The 15,173-nt window shown below is 41.6% G+C and overlaps 1 protein-coding gene across 2 annotated transcripts; it reads right to left on the bottom strand.

The window, feature by feature from the left end:
• Positions 1–5,445: 5,445 nt before the first annotated feature.
• Positions 5,446–11,543, bottom strand: LOC111976600 (cytosolic sulfotransferase 3-like). 2 transcript variants are annotated; one of them, XM_024005557.2, is made up of 8 exons: positions 11,267–11,543; positions 8,317–8,455; positions 7,944–8,072; positions 7,445–7,569; positions 6,920–7,046; positions 6,670–6,767; positions 6,329–6,503; positions 5,446–6,226 (listed from the first exon to the last, which is right to left on the bottom strand). In XM_024005557.2, the coding sequence occupies exons 1-8, from the start codon at positions 11,273–11,275 to the stop codon at positions 6,114–6,116; spliced, it is 915 nt and encodes a 304-aa protein (XP_023861325.1). In that variant the 5' UTR covers positions 11,276–11,543; the 3' UTR covers positions 5,446–6,113. The 2 variants fall into 2 exon arrangements, with proteins under 2 accessions (XP_023861325.1, XP_023861326.1); XM_024005558.2 differs by having other exon boundaries at positions 7,445–7,545; positions 11,267–11,534.
• Positions 11,544–15,173: the final 3,630 nt, after the last annotated feature.

The raw sequence follows: 15,173 nt of genomic DNA, 5'->3' as shown, positions 1-15,173 counted from the left end.
AGCGAGAGGTTGAAAATGTCAGTGAAGACACTAATTAACCTGAAAGCGTTGCTGTATCTAAGTTAATGTGGAAAAGTTTAACTTTGTCTCATTGGTTGGAACAAATTAGTTTGTGTATTATCCCAATAAACGACCCAGAAAAGTAGGATGGCAATTTAACTTATTTATTAAATTAAACGAGATAATGATATCCAATCAGTTGAGATTGGTTGGATACCATACAGTGTAACCTGAATTATTTAAAAACAATTACTGGTGATTCTTCACCACCAGAGGTCACTGATAGCACAAGCTGAAATCATACGGGATTCCCGCCCGGCTCGGGATTTCACTTTGAACAAAGGGGGAAACAAAAATGTCTGCTCCCCCTTTTGTTAGCTTAGCACTTGGTGAAATAATTAGCTTCACTTGTGCGGGAATTCCACTTCCCAGCACAAGGAAAGTTCCCTCGAACAAGGGAACAGGTTTACYAAGTGACGTCTCACGTTCAACATTTCTGCGATATGTTTCACGATGTTGACCGGAACGCGCGGAGAACAAAGAAATACATCGTTGGTCTGGAGAGATACTTAACCGCTTCGGTGAAGATATATATGGGGCGGCAGGAAGCCTAGTGGTTAGAGAGTTGGTCTAGTAACCGAAAGGTTGCAAGATCGAATCCCCGAGTTGACAAGGTAAAAATCTGTCGTTCTGACCCTGAACAAGGTAGTTAACCYACTGTTCCTAGGCCGTAATTGGAAATAAGAATTTGTTCTTAACTGACTTGCCTAGTTAAATATAGGTATAATTTATTTATTTTAAAAATATATTTTAAAAATCAACTCAAATTTCAATCGGCTCGCCCTATGTCCTCCCTTAAAATACTACTAGCCATAGACAGAAATAACACTACGTTGTGGCCCAACGCGTCTATTCCTTTCGAATACCTAAACATCGGCCGGTTCATATGCCCTGGCTCGTAGTATTTGTTAAATCCCCTACAAACTGACTTTCGTCAGATATACAACATAGGAGGGGTTCTCTCCCTACCAGTATCTGGGTGAAAACGAAAAACCACACATATTGTAACGCTCGTCTTCGGGTGAAAGAGAGGAGGACCAAATCACAGCGTGGTACGTTTCCATATTTATTGGAACACTTATTAAACACCACCAAAGCAATAAACAGAAATGAAACCAACGACGCTACAGACCTGAACATGTGAACCTAGTGAAAACAAAGAACGCAATGAACAGGAACAATCACCCACAAACAATGAACACAGCCTACCTAAATATGGTTCCCAATCAGAGACAACGTAAAACACCTGCCTCTGATTGAGAACCATATCAGGCCAATAAGACACACCTAAACCAATGAGACACAAAACATAGAATATACCCACCCAGCTCACGTCCTGACCAACTAAACAAAGACTAAACAAAGTAAATAAGGTCAGGAACGTGACACATATTACCCTCTCAACAATAATCCTGCCTATAGCTATTATTGGTGTGTACGCATCTTGCTACCCAATTGCTATGGAATTAATGCAAAAGTGAGGCCTAGTTTTATCTTAGATTCCTCACAGGGGGCGCCAAATATGTCGTAACGTTGTGTTGTTAATGTGATGACTGCTGTTTATCGAATAATTAGCTATGTTTATAACTACATGATTAAATGAATCAGGTAATCATTAACTCAGTAACCTGGGGCACCATGGTGTAACGGCTTTCTTCTGTGGATGAAAGAGAGGACCAAAGCGCAGCGTGGTTAGTGTTCATCATGTTTAATAAAGACAAAAAAACGTGAACACTACAAAATACAAAACAACAAATGTGAAAAACCGAAACAGTTCTGTCTGGTGCAGACACACGAAGACAGAAGACAACCACCCACAAAACCCAACACAAAACAGGCTACCTAAATATGGTTCCCAATCAGAGACAATGACTAACGCCTGCCTCTGATTGAGAACCATATCAGGCCAAACATAGAAACGGGAAAACTAGACACACAACATAGAATGCCCACTCAGCTCACGTCCTGACCAACACTAAAACAAAGAAAACACAAAAGAACTATGGTCAGAACGTGACACATGGGAAAAGTTTGTTTAATGAGTTTCTGTTTCCCAAATTAACTAAAATAATATCAGAATATCGATTTTACAGCAGTCGCTAATTAATTAATTTCCTCTACAGTCTGCATAATTCGTAAATCTGCACCAACCCGGGTCTCACTAAATCATTCCGTACCACAACAAGCTAAATGATAATATAAGATACACATACACAAACATACAGTCCAGGCTATTGATTAGAACTTAGAACAATGAAACAGGTCCCTAACGGACCAACACAATATGACACGTGTTACACAAGATGGGGATTTAGAAAGAGACAGAGAGAGAGAGTGCACGAGAGAAAAGCACACTTGGATACATTTGTAAACTATGCTTAGTTTAGCTCTAACACCTTGCCCCGAACTGCCGCTCTTATGGGTCAGAATTATAATGATGTAATTACTTGTTGAAGGTCTCCATTGGGTATCTCTTCGTGGACCGAGTTCCGCTTAGGAGGTATAGCCGAAGACCTTCTTCTCCGATGGCGGCACCTCCTTCGTTACCGGGTGTAAGTCTCTGATTGTCCACATGATGTCAGTGTCCTTTCTCTTAGTGGTCTGTTCCCTTGCATTCGTTCTGTGAGAGTGGACTTCTAAGCCGTGCAGACCCTCCCAGCTTGGTTAGGAGGGCCGTGTAGACAACCGATGATTTGAAGAGAATAACTGGCTGGTTCTTCTTGAATTCCCCTTCTTAGGTACAGTAATCAACCGTAGCCTAGATTGTTAAGAGGTTCCTTTGTCCTCTTCCTCATGTTGCGTTTGTGGGATCGCGACTATCTTAGATCACACTGCAGCTGTGGTCCGTTTTAGTGTGATATGTAAATTCTTAACTCACATGTTTAATACCCCTGGGTCACAAAGGGGTGTTTCCGTCTTTATGGCAAGTTCTCTGGGGCATATGTAGTTATGAGGCAAGGTATCACACTGTACTATGATCTTGTTAGACAACTCAAGTCATAGTTCATTGTTACAAAAACGTTACCTTTGATATGGATATTTTCTACACAACACACAGTATGTAAACATCATTGACATATGAAAACTCCTCAAGTGACAAAGTTTTCGTTATAACGCTGTCATTTAAGTTTTAATAGCATAACAAAAACGACATAAATTTTCATATTCCATCTATCATTGTTACCACCGTTTTGGCTGATGAAATATAATGTCCCAAAGTCCATTTATTACATGTTACCGTTCTGAGGTAGATTCTSCATAGAACCACCATACATTCCAATCCTCCACACTGAGAGGACAAAAGATTTGCCTGCTGTCTAACGATTTACAATGGGCGTGAGGTGTCATAAACCCACCCCCCCCCATCAATCCCTCTATACCTCTCCCCCTCTGCGGTGGTGAGAGATGTCTCTGTAGGACTGTGATCCACGGTAACCTGACCCGAACAGGCCAGTCATGACAGGTACCAAATTTGCCCTAAACTCTCTGATGATGCAGAGCCACTCTGCCAAGCCCTAGCCCAACAGAACCCAGACAGGGGTTCTTACACATGCCGTCACCCGTACAACTCAACTCTTTTATGCTCTGAGGTACGAAATGAGGTCTCCAATCAAAATGAGTGTCATATTTGGTATTGTATTAGGATCCCCATTAGCTGTTGGAAAAGCAGCAGCTACTCTTCCTGGGTTCCACACAAAACATGAAACATGATATAATAAAGAGGACATTTTTAAAAGCACACAGCCTACTTATCAATGCATACACACAATCTATCTAGGTCAGGGCTGCCCAACCCTCTTCCTGGAGATCTACCGTCCTGTGGGTTTTCAGTCCAACCCTAATTTAACACACCTGATTCTACTAATTAGCTGCTCAACAAGACCTTAACTAGCTGAATCAGAAACGCTAAATTAGGGTTGGACTGAAAACCCACAGGACGGTAGATYTCCAGGAAGAGGGTTGGTCAGCCCTGATCTAGGTTAAATAGTGGAGAGGCATTGTGCTATGAGGTGTTGCTTTATCTGTTTTTTTGTAACCAGGTTTGCGGTTTATTTGAGCAATATGAGATGGAATGGAGTTCCATGCAATAATKGCTCTATGTAATACTATACGCTTTCTTGAATTTGTTCTGGATTTGTGGACTGTGAAAAKACCCCTGGTGGTATGTCTGGTGGGGTAAGTGTGTGTGTCAGAGCTGTGTGTAAGTTGACTATGCAAACAATTTGGAATTTTCAACACAATGTTTCTTATGAAAAGAAGAAGTGATGCAGTCAGTCTCTCCTCAACTCTTAGCCAAGAGAGACTGGCATGCATAGTATTTATATCAGCCCTCTTACAATGAAGAGCAAGACGTGCCGCTCTGTTCTGGGCCAGCTGTAACTTAACTAGGTCTTTCCTTGCAGCGCTGGACCACACGACTGGACAATAATCAAGGACAATAATCATAAGGAAAGCAATTAGGGGTTGTGCATTACGTTTTTCAGATGCAGCAAAGATATGTGTGTAGACTCTTAACATGTCCACTCTGAATGCATAGATACCTACTGGTGCGCCACAATCCACGAGACCGAAAGATTCTCAGGGTACCTCTTTGGAGGGCTTTTCAGCCCATCTCTTCTAAAGCCAGGAGCTGCCCCCAAACGTGTCCCCTCTGAAGTTGCTGTCCAACGGCCTGAAGATTTGCCTAAACAGTAATAATGAGACTGCTGCTACATCAATCTWTTGGCAGAGGGACAAAAGCGCTGTCCCCCACAGTTCAGCCAGCACCTCGCTGGGTTCTGTATTGTACTCAATCGGTTTGGTTCTCAGGGTCACAGTTGTTGTCAATCCAATTGCCACCTCCATCGGTGAGCATGATGGACACAAAAATTGTGGCAGTGATGAGTGAAAGAGATCAGCCCTGGATTAGGAATGGAGGAACATGGATGATGCCTGAGAATCTAACATAATTTAATCCAGCATCATCTAATAAGGCAATTGATCCAGCATCATCTAAGAAGGCAAATGTTCCAGCATCATCTAAGACAGCAATTGATCCAGCATCATCTAAGACAGCAATTGATCCTGCATCATCTAAGATGCCAAATGATCCTGAATCATCTACAGTGTCAGTGGGCGGAGCCTTTGGTATCCTCATTGAACTTGTTGTAATTGTCTTTGCGGTTTATTGTTTTGGTTATCACTATGGCAACAGCCTCCAGGAASAAWKCAAGATTTAGAGTGGATGGAGAGCTTGACAATGTCTAACATGCTGGTTATAACCAAAAAGTCTCTAGGTTATGTTTCACACTTTAAATCAGAATTATAGCTTTGTGATTAGTAGGCGTTTCTAATTTCTTCATGTAATCAACTGTATGAATTTGAAGGCAGATTTAACAACAGATGTTATTTTTGCACTGCTATTTTTCTTTAGTTTAATTCCACAATAATCTGTAACATGCACACATACAAAAGCATATAAAAAACATCCACAACTTATAACACTTTTACCTATTTGACATGTTTAGCTACAATACCTGTCAACATTGATTGCATGGGTAAACGTTGGACTGTAGTCTGGTAGGGGCCTGAGTTTAGGAACAAAGCTAGCATCTGTTCAAAGTGAAACATTTATCATGTCAAAATGTAAAATAGGTGTACATCAATATGACTTTGATAATAATATTTTGCTGATTCATTTTGTCCCTCTAGTATTTATTTTGTTTATATTTTATTTTCACTCTCTCTATTTCTGTTTTTAACTTAACGACCATGTCTCATTTTGTGTTTACGCTCTTCCTCTTTTGGTTAGTTTATTTAATGTAATAACTTGTTCTCAACTCAATTATCAGCTATAATTGTAAAGTTACATGAGCATACAGTGTGTGTGTGTTTATAACTAAACAAACCATTGTTGACATTGTGCATGTCTATCATTTGACTTTATCTCAAAGTAAGACATCATTCGCTCTCTTATTTATACAGTAGAGATAGTATCAGCATATTGTACATTTCAGCACCATGACTCCAGCAGAGCTGAGATGCATATGCACCAGTCAACCTGATCACAACCCCTAGACTACAGTGCGGAACTGTACGGTGGTGTTCTTCATCTTCTTCTTATAGTCTTCATCAAACCGTTCACTCTGGGCCACAGTGAAATGGTTCTTCCAGTCACCAACCTTTCCTGGAGTGTGACAGAGGGTGTGTGAGCAGAGAAAGATTTGTTGAGGCAGAGAGAAAGACTGACAGAGAGAGAAAGGCGTAGGGGAGAAATAGAGAGGTCTACCTTTTCGCATGAATGGAGAGATCTTGAAATCCATGACTGGGACGGTGGAGTAGTTGGCCATGCTGTTCTTCTTCATTGTATCAAACTGCACTCCTCCTCTCACCCTCTCCTTCTCCTCTGCTGAAGGAGACAACCCTAGGAAGGAGCACAGCCTGTCCAGCTCTCTCCCCGTATCCTGCAGGAAAACACACTGGACACTGTACTCTTCCTCACTGAAAGCTAATGCTAGAGATGATCAATATAACACTGATATACACGCTGCCTTCATATACGTTAATGTGCTACATAATCTGCAAAGAGGTCAGAACCTTTATGGCACAGGAGGTAGTTGTTCTACTCACCTCAACCATATCCTCATAGAAAACGTAGTGGAGTTTTGAGTGAGTATGTTTCCTCTCCCACCAGCCAGTCACATGGTCGTACCAGGAACCAAACACCACTGAGGGAAAAAGCCATGTGGACATGAGAAAATGTTAGCGAGATATACATACTCAGGAAAGAATCACAGCATCAGTACTCTCCCTCTTACTCATTATAATTTATTTGTTCACTTACTCTTTCATTCACTCGTTCATTCTCTCCTTCACTCACACTTTCCATCCATGAATCTCTGTAAGAAGTTGTTCCAGTCTCCTGGCTCTGGCTCGGCCTGGTTCATGCGGTCAAAGTGGAAATAAGACACTGCATTGTCCTTGGCATTACGGGCCACATACACTATCTGCAGAGAGAGAAATCGTCACAGTTACAACATTAATTGATGTAAGTGTATATCATTTAAAACAAACAACACAAAATGAAATGGAAATGCGAAAAATGAGGACAATAAAAACTGTTTACAAAGACTGGGTTTCTATAGAGTTTTCACAGTCCACAAGGAGTCCCAAGCTGGTTCTGGAGAGGTTTGAGATCGTTAGTGTATTGTGTTATGCTGCCCTCCATTGGGGATTCACACAAATTGCGTCATTAATTAAGTTCACTTACTGGTCAAAAAGCAGCAAAGGAGGTTTGAGGATACATAAATGTTAACCATATGCTACACCAGGAGACATGAGTGGAGTCATATTCAGAGACTACACAGACAACAAGCAGAGAGAGAGAAATGTACATATAATGTACCCTGCAGTTCTGCTCCCAGAAGGACTTGGGCACCAACTGGACTGGGAGGTGAGTCTTGATGAGGCGAGGAGAGGTGGATAACTTGTCTGCCAGCTCTGTTCCTGTGTGTACAGAGGGGTGGGGATCTGAATAGGTTACTTTTTGGAGGTAAGGATGATTTTTACAGTAAAACTGCTTATTGTCATGTAGCTGGAATATGTGAATGGCACAACTTCTCACAGTATAAGATTTCAAGTCATGAAAATGATCCTTCAACTTTGTGTCAGTTAAAAGCCTGTTGATAAGGACTTTGGTATAGTGCATGGTGTTTTCCAGATTCTGTATTCAAGTTTGTCAAAGATTTGATCTACACAGGCTCGGATGTGTCTTTTAAGTGCAGAGTCATTGTCAGCTGATCAGTTATTTATTTGGAGTACACAGTGCCCTTCACACTTTATTGATGTGTAATCAAGATAAAGGCTTCACAGTGTGTAGAGTTATATCAGGGTTGTATTCTAACCTGGAGGGAGAATATGGAAGTCACTCTCCAGGAATGGCACTCTCTCATAGATAGGCAGTGAAGTCTGACGCTCAGGGRCTGTCTGACCAAAATACAGCAGGTCTAGAATGTAGGAGACCCATGTGGTACCTGGGAGAGAGAAAGGGGGAGGGAAGATGGAGAAATGGGGAGAGAGAAAGAGGGCGGAGAGAAGATGGAGAAATGGGGAGAGAGAAAGGGGGAGGGAAGATGGAGAAATGGGGAGAGAGAAAGAGGGTGGAGAGAAGATGGAGAAATGGGGAGAGAGAAAGAGGGAGAGAGAGGCATGTCAAAGAGCTGCGTCTCTGGTCATCCATTTATCCCTTCAAAATGTTGGCAACACACAAACACAGACCTGCTTTGGGGTAAGTGGCGATGAGGATATCATCTGGCCTGGCCTGGAAGTTTTGTATGTTCTCCCAGTTGTCAGTGAAATAGTGGRTCATGGAGACTCCGTGGAAGTCAAAGAGTTTTGGTCGAGGTGGCAGCTCCATCTGTAACAACAACACATTCCACCACTGATCAGAGAGATTATCAGGGAGAGTTACAATAATCAACTATTCACTAATATTCTTGCTTCATTCAAGGATATTCTCCAGGTGACAAGAGATCACAGTTTCAACATATAATTCCTTGCCAGTTCTTGTCAAAAGACAAAGTACAGAAAATTATAGACTGCATACAGTCATGATGACTTTGTAAAGTACAACTAGCTGACTAGGACCACAAGGTTCTATCTGCATTTGTTAAAATGTTGTTGTCGGCATAGCTTTGTTTTATTCAATGTTCTCTGCCAAGATAGTGCTCTAAATACGCCAATTCATGTTGTTATGTTCAAAAGAGTACTAGAAACAAATTGCTGACAGTAACAACAGACGAGAAGCAGATACAGGGTGTGGATTTAATAAATAGACATGAACAAAACAAGAACAGCGTCTGGACAGGAGAAACATAACATCAATGATGACTCGGGAAAGAAACTGAGAAAGTGAYAGATATAGGGGAGGTAAATGACGTGATGGAGTCCAGTTGAGTCCCATAATAAAGCGCACGTAACGATGGTGGCAGGTGTGCATAATGAGGAGTGAACTGGTGACCTCTAGCACCGGAGAGGGGGAGCAGGAGCGGACTTGACACTGACACTATTTGGAACTTTAAAGCCAAATATCTCAGAATCGTCCTTTTGCAGATAGAACCTCATGGTCCCAAGTTCTCACATTCTCAAACATAATGTTCCTGACATGTGGTCCATAAAAATAGGTTTAAAATAGGCAATTTTATCCTGTCTCTGGAAAAGTAAGAAGCTGGTTATGTTACATTAAGGGGAAAGGCCTGCAGGTTTCCTGGCATAGCATATTGTCTTTACAGGTAGATCTATTTTGGGTAAAGAATTTATCTGTACACACTTCAAAACAAGCACAAGCGCTATGGGGTCTATTTAGACTTGGGAAATTAGGCATTTCTTACACACACTTTTCCTACACATTTCTCAGTAGTTGGTATTCAGACTTACCTTATGCAGGTGCGTAACGGGCTTTGCAGGCGTGGTTACTTTGTGATCGCTGAATAAATGTAATTCAACTTCTGAAAACCCTCCCACTTGCTGGCTAACAAATTTTCGATTGCAGTTTTCATTCAGTAGTGTTTTCACTKCATTTATCTAAAGCCATCCCTTTAAATTTGGTGTACCTTTCATTTGAATTTTCTTGAAAGACTAGAATATATGGAGAGAATGGTTCAGAATATTAGGGGATCAATGAAAGAAAGACATGTAGGCCTACATACACGCATATTCATCTCCTTTCAGCCCCAATTGGAAGATTTAAAAATATTATTTTTTATTTACGGTTAGGAAAGTATTTGAATAATACAAAAACTGCTTTCGATAGTCTTTTCGCACKAAATATATTGGCAAATAAAAAATACAGTCATCAAAAAGAAAGGAGGACCAAGGCACTCTTCATATAATTAATTAAAATGCCTTTATTAGTATGGCATGTTCAATAGAAACAAAGTTTTAAAAATCGACGCGTTTCGGCTGCATGGCTTTCGTCAGGGAGTACAAAAAAAAAAGGAATACAATGTCCTCTTTTAAACAGCTTTTCCAATTAGCCCTAATGGTATAATGAAAACATTTTAGAAATCAAAAATCAACTCGGTAGGGTTGGCAATATACTATCATTTGTATATTGCCAAATGTCATCCTTGTAGTCTCCAAATGTCATCCTTGCAAGTTATAAAGCCAGCATTTCATAAACTTCACTGTGGAAAAAGTGATGTGTTGATATGCTTCAGTTTACTGCCATATAACTAGATTCACATTTGTCTCCAGCAATCATATGGTAAAATAGATTTAAAACAATTGTTATTTACAATCCCCTTACCCAAACGGCTTACCCATTTACCTAGCTCTTATCAATAGCTCTTACCAATTTTTAAAATACAGTGCATGGGGAATGGTGTTATTTCTATCAGGGAAAAAGGAAAGCAGATGTAGTTCTACTTATTAATCGTTTCATCGCGTAAAGGTGGTGGAATTATGAGGGAATTAAGTCAAGGTCAGAATACGGCTTGTGTGTAGACACACCTCCGCCACACCTTCATTTCGTTCATCTCCACCCCAAACAAATAGCGGGTGAATAGCATGCTATTCTCATGCTTTTTTTTAACCCCCTTTTTCTCTCCATTTTCGTGGTATCCAGTTGGTAGTTACAGTCTTGTCTCATCGCTGCAACTCCCATACGGACTCCTGAGATGCGAAGGTCGAGAGCCGTACGTCCYCGGAAACACAACTCTCGTGCTTAAATTCAAGGTCAGAATACACATAAAGCGAAAAGTGGATAAAAAGGGAATTAGGTTCCATTTACAGGCGCTTAACTCAGGTCGGGATTCCTTAATTCAGATTTAGGCATGTAAAACCTTTGTCAGTCTCATGGAATAGTTGGAATAGGTCAGGCAACAATCTCTTCGATTCTATCGAATAGTAAAATGTACATTTGAATACATTTCATAATATTTGCATTGGTGTCAGTAAAAACTTTGAATAACTTAAACAACTTTCTGCTTCATAACAACTTCCTTTTGACCCTTAATGAACTTAATGTTTATTCATGTTAAATTACAAAGCCATCATGCACAAATACACAATAGAAATCAATCTGCAGTAAGACAACCCAATTTCTGAGCAGAGAAAATAAAAAATGTCAGTCACATTACACTCAAAATGTTGAAAGATGTAAATAAAATCATAAGATATATCAGCTACTGGCACAGAACATTTGACAAAAAAAAAGCTACAGACTCACATTTTCCATGTTGAATGGAATTCAGTAGTATCCTGTTTGGCCAGTCTTCTCAGTCTCTTCTTGTCTCTGTCCAAGCGTTCCTTCTCTTTCTCCTTCCCCTGTTCCTTTCTCTTCCCTCACTAAAGGCAAAAGAAATTCTCTCCTGCTTTGGTTTAGATTTTCCATCCCAGCTTCACATTCGTATCCTACCTCCACTCCTTGTTACATAAGTTCAGAACTCTCTCTCTATCTCACTCTCTGGTTACTGCAATCACAGTGACATCACAGATGTATTGTGTCAAGCCACCCCCTCCATATCCTTCCCTTTTATTCCCATGTTAGCGACCACCCTCCTTCTGCTTCACATGCACATATACACTCGCTCTAATACTTCTTTCTTCGAATGGGTTCTAACTCTTCTTTCCAGTGTGTGGGTTGGATTTTCTTTTGTGAACACATGTATGTGTGTATTAGCGCTCCTCTCACGATTTATATCATGAACGGGGTAAGGTTACTATGTCATAAAGCAACTCACTTCAATAAACCCACATGACCCTGAAAACTGGTTTTCACATGAGGGTTTCTGCTCTTTCAAAGCTCCCTAGCAACAGAGCAATATGTTGTCAAAGACACTGGAGAATACCCATCCTCTCAGTCCTTGATTTATTCCACGCCGGCTCTGATTGGTCAGCATGCCTACCACTTTGAAGATGCAAAATATTTTTWATTTTGAAACAAACAAGAAATCAGACAAAAAAACTGAAAACTTGAGCGTGCTTAACTATTCACCCAACATTTTGCTGCAATTACAGCTGCAAGTCTCTTGGGGTATGTCTCTATAAGCTTGGCACATCTAGCCACTGGGATTTTTGCCCATTCTTCAAGGCAAAACTGCTCCAGCTCCTTCAAGTTGGATGGGTTCTTCTGCTGTACAGAAATCTTTAAGTCATACCACAGATTCTCAACTGGATTGAGGTCTGGCCTTTACTAGGCCATTCCAAGACATTTAAATGTTTCCCCTTAAACCACTCGAGTGTTGCTTTAGCAGTATGCTTAGGGTCATTGTCCTGCTGGAAGGTGAACCTCCGTCCCAGTCTCAAATCTCTGGAAGACTGAAACAGGTTTCCCTCAAGAATTTACCTGTATTTAGCACCATCCATCATTCCTTCAATTCTGACCAGTTTCCTAGTACCTGCCGATGAAAAACATCCCCACAGCATGATGCTGCCACCACCATCCTTCACTGTGGGGATGGTGTTCTCGGGATGATGAGAGGTGTTGGGTTTGTGCCAGACATAGCGTTTTCCTGACCAGAGACCTTCTTCCACATGTTTGGGGAGTCTCCCACGTGCCTTTTGGCGAACACCAAACGTGTTTGCTTATTTTTTTCTTTAAGCAATGGCTTTTCTTCTGGACACTCTTCCATAAAGCCCAGCTCTGTGGAGTGTATGGCTTAAAGTGGTCCTATGGACAGATACTCCAATCTCCACTGTGGAGCTTTGCAGCTCCTTCAGGGTTATCTTTGGTCTCTTTGTTGCCTCTCTGATTAATGCCCTCCTTGCCTGGTCTGTGAGTTTAGGTGGGCAGCCCTCTCTTGGCAGGTTTGTTGTGGTGCCATATTCTTTCCATTTTTTTATAATGGATTTAATGGTGCTCTGTGGGATGCTCAAAGTTTCGGATATTTTTTCTAACCCAACCCTGATCTGTACTTCTCCACAACTTTGTCCCTGACCTGTTTGGAGAGCTCCTTGGTCTTCATGGTGCCGCTTGCTTGGTGGTTCCCCTTGCTTAGTGGTGTTGCAGACTCTGGGACCTTTCAGAACAGGTTATCTTTGAGATCATACTGAGATCATGTGACAGATCATGTGACACTTAGATTGCACACAGGTGGACTTTATTTAACTAATTATGTGACTTCTGAAGGTAATTGATTTCACCAGATCTTATTTAGGGGCTTCATAGCAAAGGGGGTGAATACAAATGCACACACCACTTTTCTGTTTTTTTAAATTATTATTATTATGTTATTTTATTAAATWAAAAAAWAAAAATAGTAATTATTTTCATTTCACTTCACCAATTTGGACTATTTTGTGTACATCCATTACATGAAATCCAAATAAAATCATTTTAAATTACAGGTTGTAATGAAACAAAATAGGACAAACGCCAASGGGGATGAATACTTTTGCAAGGCACTGTAGCTCACAACTGGATCTCAGGGAATGAGGGACTGTAGACGACAGGAGATTTCCCCTCTCTTAGGGGTCCCTCAGTCTCTTCCTCTTGGCTATTCAGCCCATAGTGACATGGCGCCTCCTAGCCAACACAACCATAGCTTGGCTTTTCCTCTTGGCCTTTCGGCCCACAAGTCCCCACAGGAGGGTGCAGATGCTCCCCGCGCACTTGACGGGGAACGTCTTGACAAAATCGTCAAAAGCTTCCGTATCTTTGACCCCGTCCCAGTTAAGCTAAACAACACCGAGACGTTCTTAGCAGACATTGAGGACGCCTTGGATGGCTACCCAAATGCTACGAATGCCGGCAGGCTCTACCTGTTGAAGTGAACGTCCAACAGACACATGACAAGGTTCATCCATCTACAAGAGAAACACGTGCAATTCGACTATGCTAAACTTGCCACGGTTTTGAAAATAGAATTCAGTGGTTCTGCGACTCGCAAACACGACAGCTCGTTGGCTAACAATATCAAACAAGCTCGAAATGAACACCAACAAGCCTACTATCATAGGCTTTGTTCAGCTTACTTTGGCATGCTCACTGAAACAGGAACGAAAGAGCTATTACCATTCAAACATGTCTCCCAACTTCATTAACTTCTTGGGCCCTACTGCTCACGTTGGTTTGCCGATCTCGACACTCCAAGAGCTTGCGAGCACAGCTTTTGAAGCATTGAAAGCAAGACGGGCTAAGAGCCCAGACAGCTCGGTTTTCGAGCTTGGTGCCGCACCCTCCAATTGGAAGGTGCGGCATCAGGGACAGGTGCGGTAAAAGATGACGCACAAAAGGGGTGGCTACCAAGTAACCACCACACCGATAACCACCGCAGTAAAGATAGCTATGATGAACGTCCCCAAACTAGAAGGTCCCGTAGAGATTGACCTGGCCGCTACGTCCCTGCACCTAACCTTCACAAAGGGTCAGGACACAAGGGTAACAAGACGCACAAGGTAAGTAGCRTTGCAACAGATGATTCCTCTCCCATTCCGATAGAGGACCCACTGGGTCACGAAGGTGGGTTACCTGTCTTGAAAATCAACACAGATAACAAACCGCTCCATTCTTCCAATCCTCTCCACTTTGTTGGGGATATGACGAGAAAAACCAACTCAAACAAGCCATACCTTATGATGTATTGCCTGAGTGTTGTGCGTTATTAACGGATGCCTAAGTGTAACAAGAGCAACAAAGTGTTCAGCAATGATCTAAACGTTAACCCGAAACAATATAGAAGCTCTGATAAGCTGTCTCTTATACACATCTAGATGTGTATAAGAGACTGTTAGAGCAATGATCTAAACGTTAACCCGAAACAATATAGAAGCTCTGATAAGAGATGTACTCTCAAAGAAATTTGAGAAAGAGGACAAGTATAAGTCATCGTGACTAGGCATACAATTGCCGGAGACTGAGTCTGCTGAAATTCACACCATTGTGTCAACATTCCCATTACCCTCACCCACACTCAAATCACTGTCCAGGGACCGCTCGTTCTAGACACAAGCCCGCAGGTTTTGTCTACAGACTTTGATACAGATGTGGAGACGCACAAGGTAAGTAGCGTTGCAACAGATGATTCCTCTCCCATTCCGATAGAGGACCCACTGGGTCACGAAGGTGGGTTACCTGTCTTGAAAATCAACACAGAAAACAAACCGCTCCATTCTTCCAATCCTCTCCACTTTGT

This window comes from Salvelinus sp. IW2-2015, linkage group LG17 (assembly GCF_002910315.2).
Source record: "Salvelinus sp. IW2-2015 linkage group LG17, ASM291031v2, whole genome shotgun sequence".
In the NCBI taxonomy this organism is placed as follows: Eukaryota; Metazoa; Chordata; class Actinopteri; order Salmoniformes; family Salmonidae; genus Salvelinus; species Salvelinus sp. IW2-2015.
The sequence above is the reverse complement of the archived record's forward strand: the minus strand, read 5'-3'. Positions and strand labels throughout refer to the sequence as shown.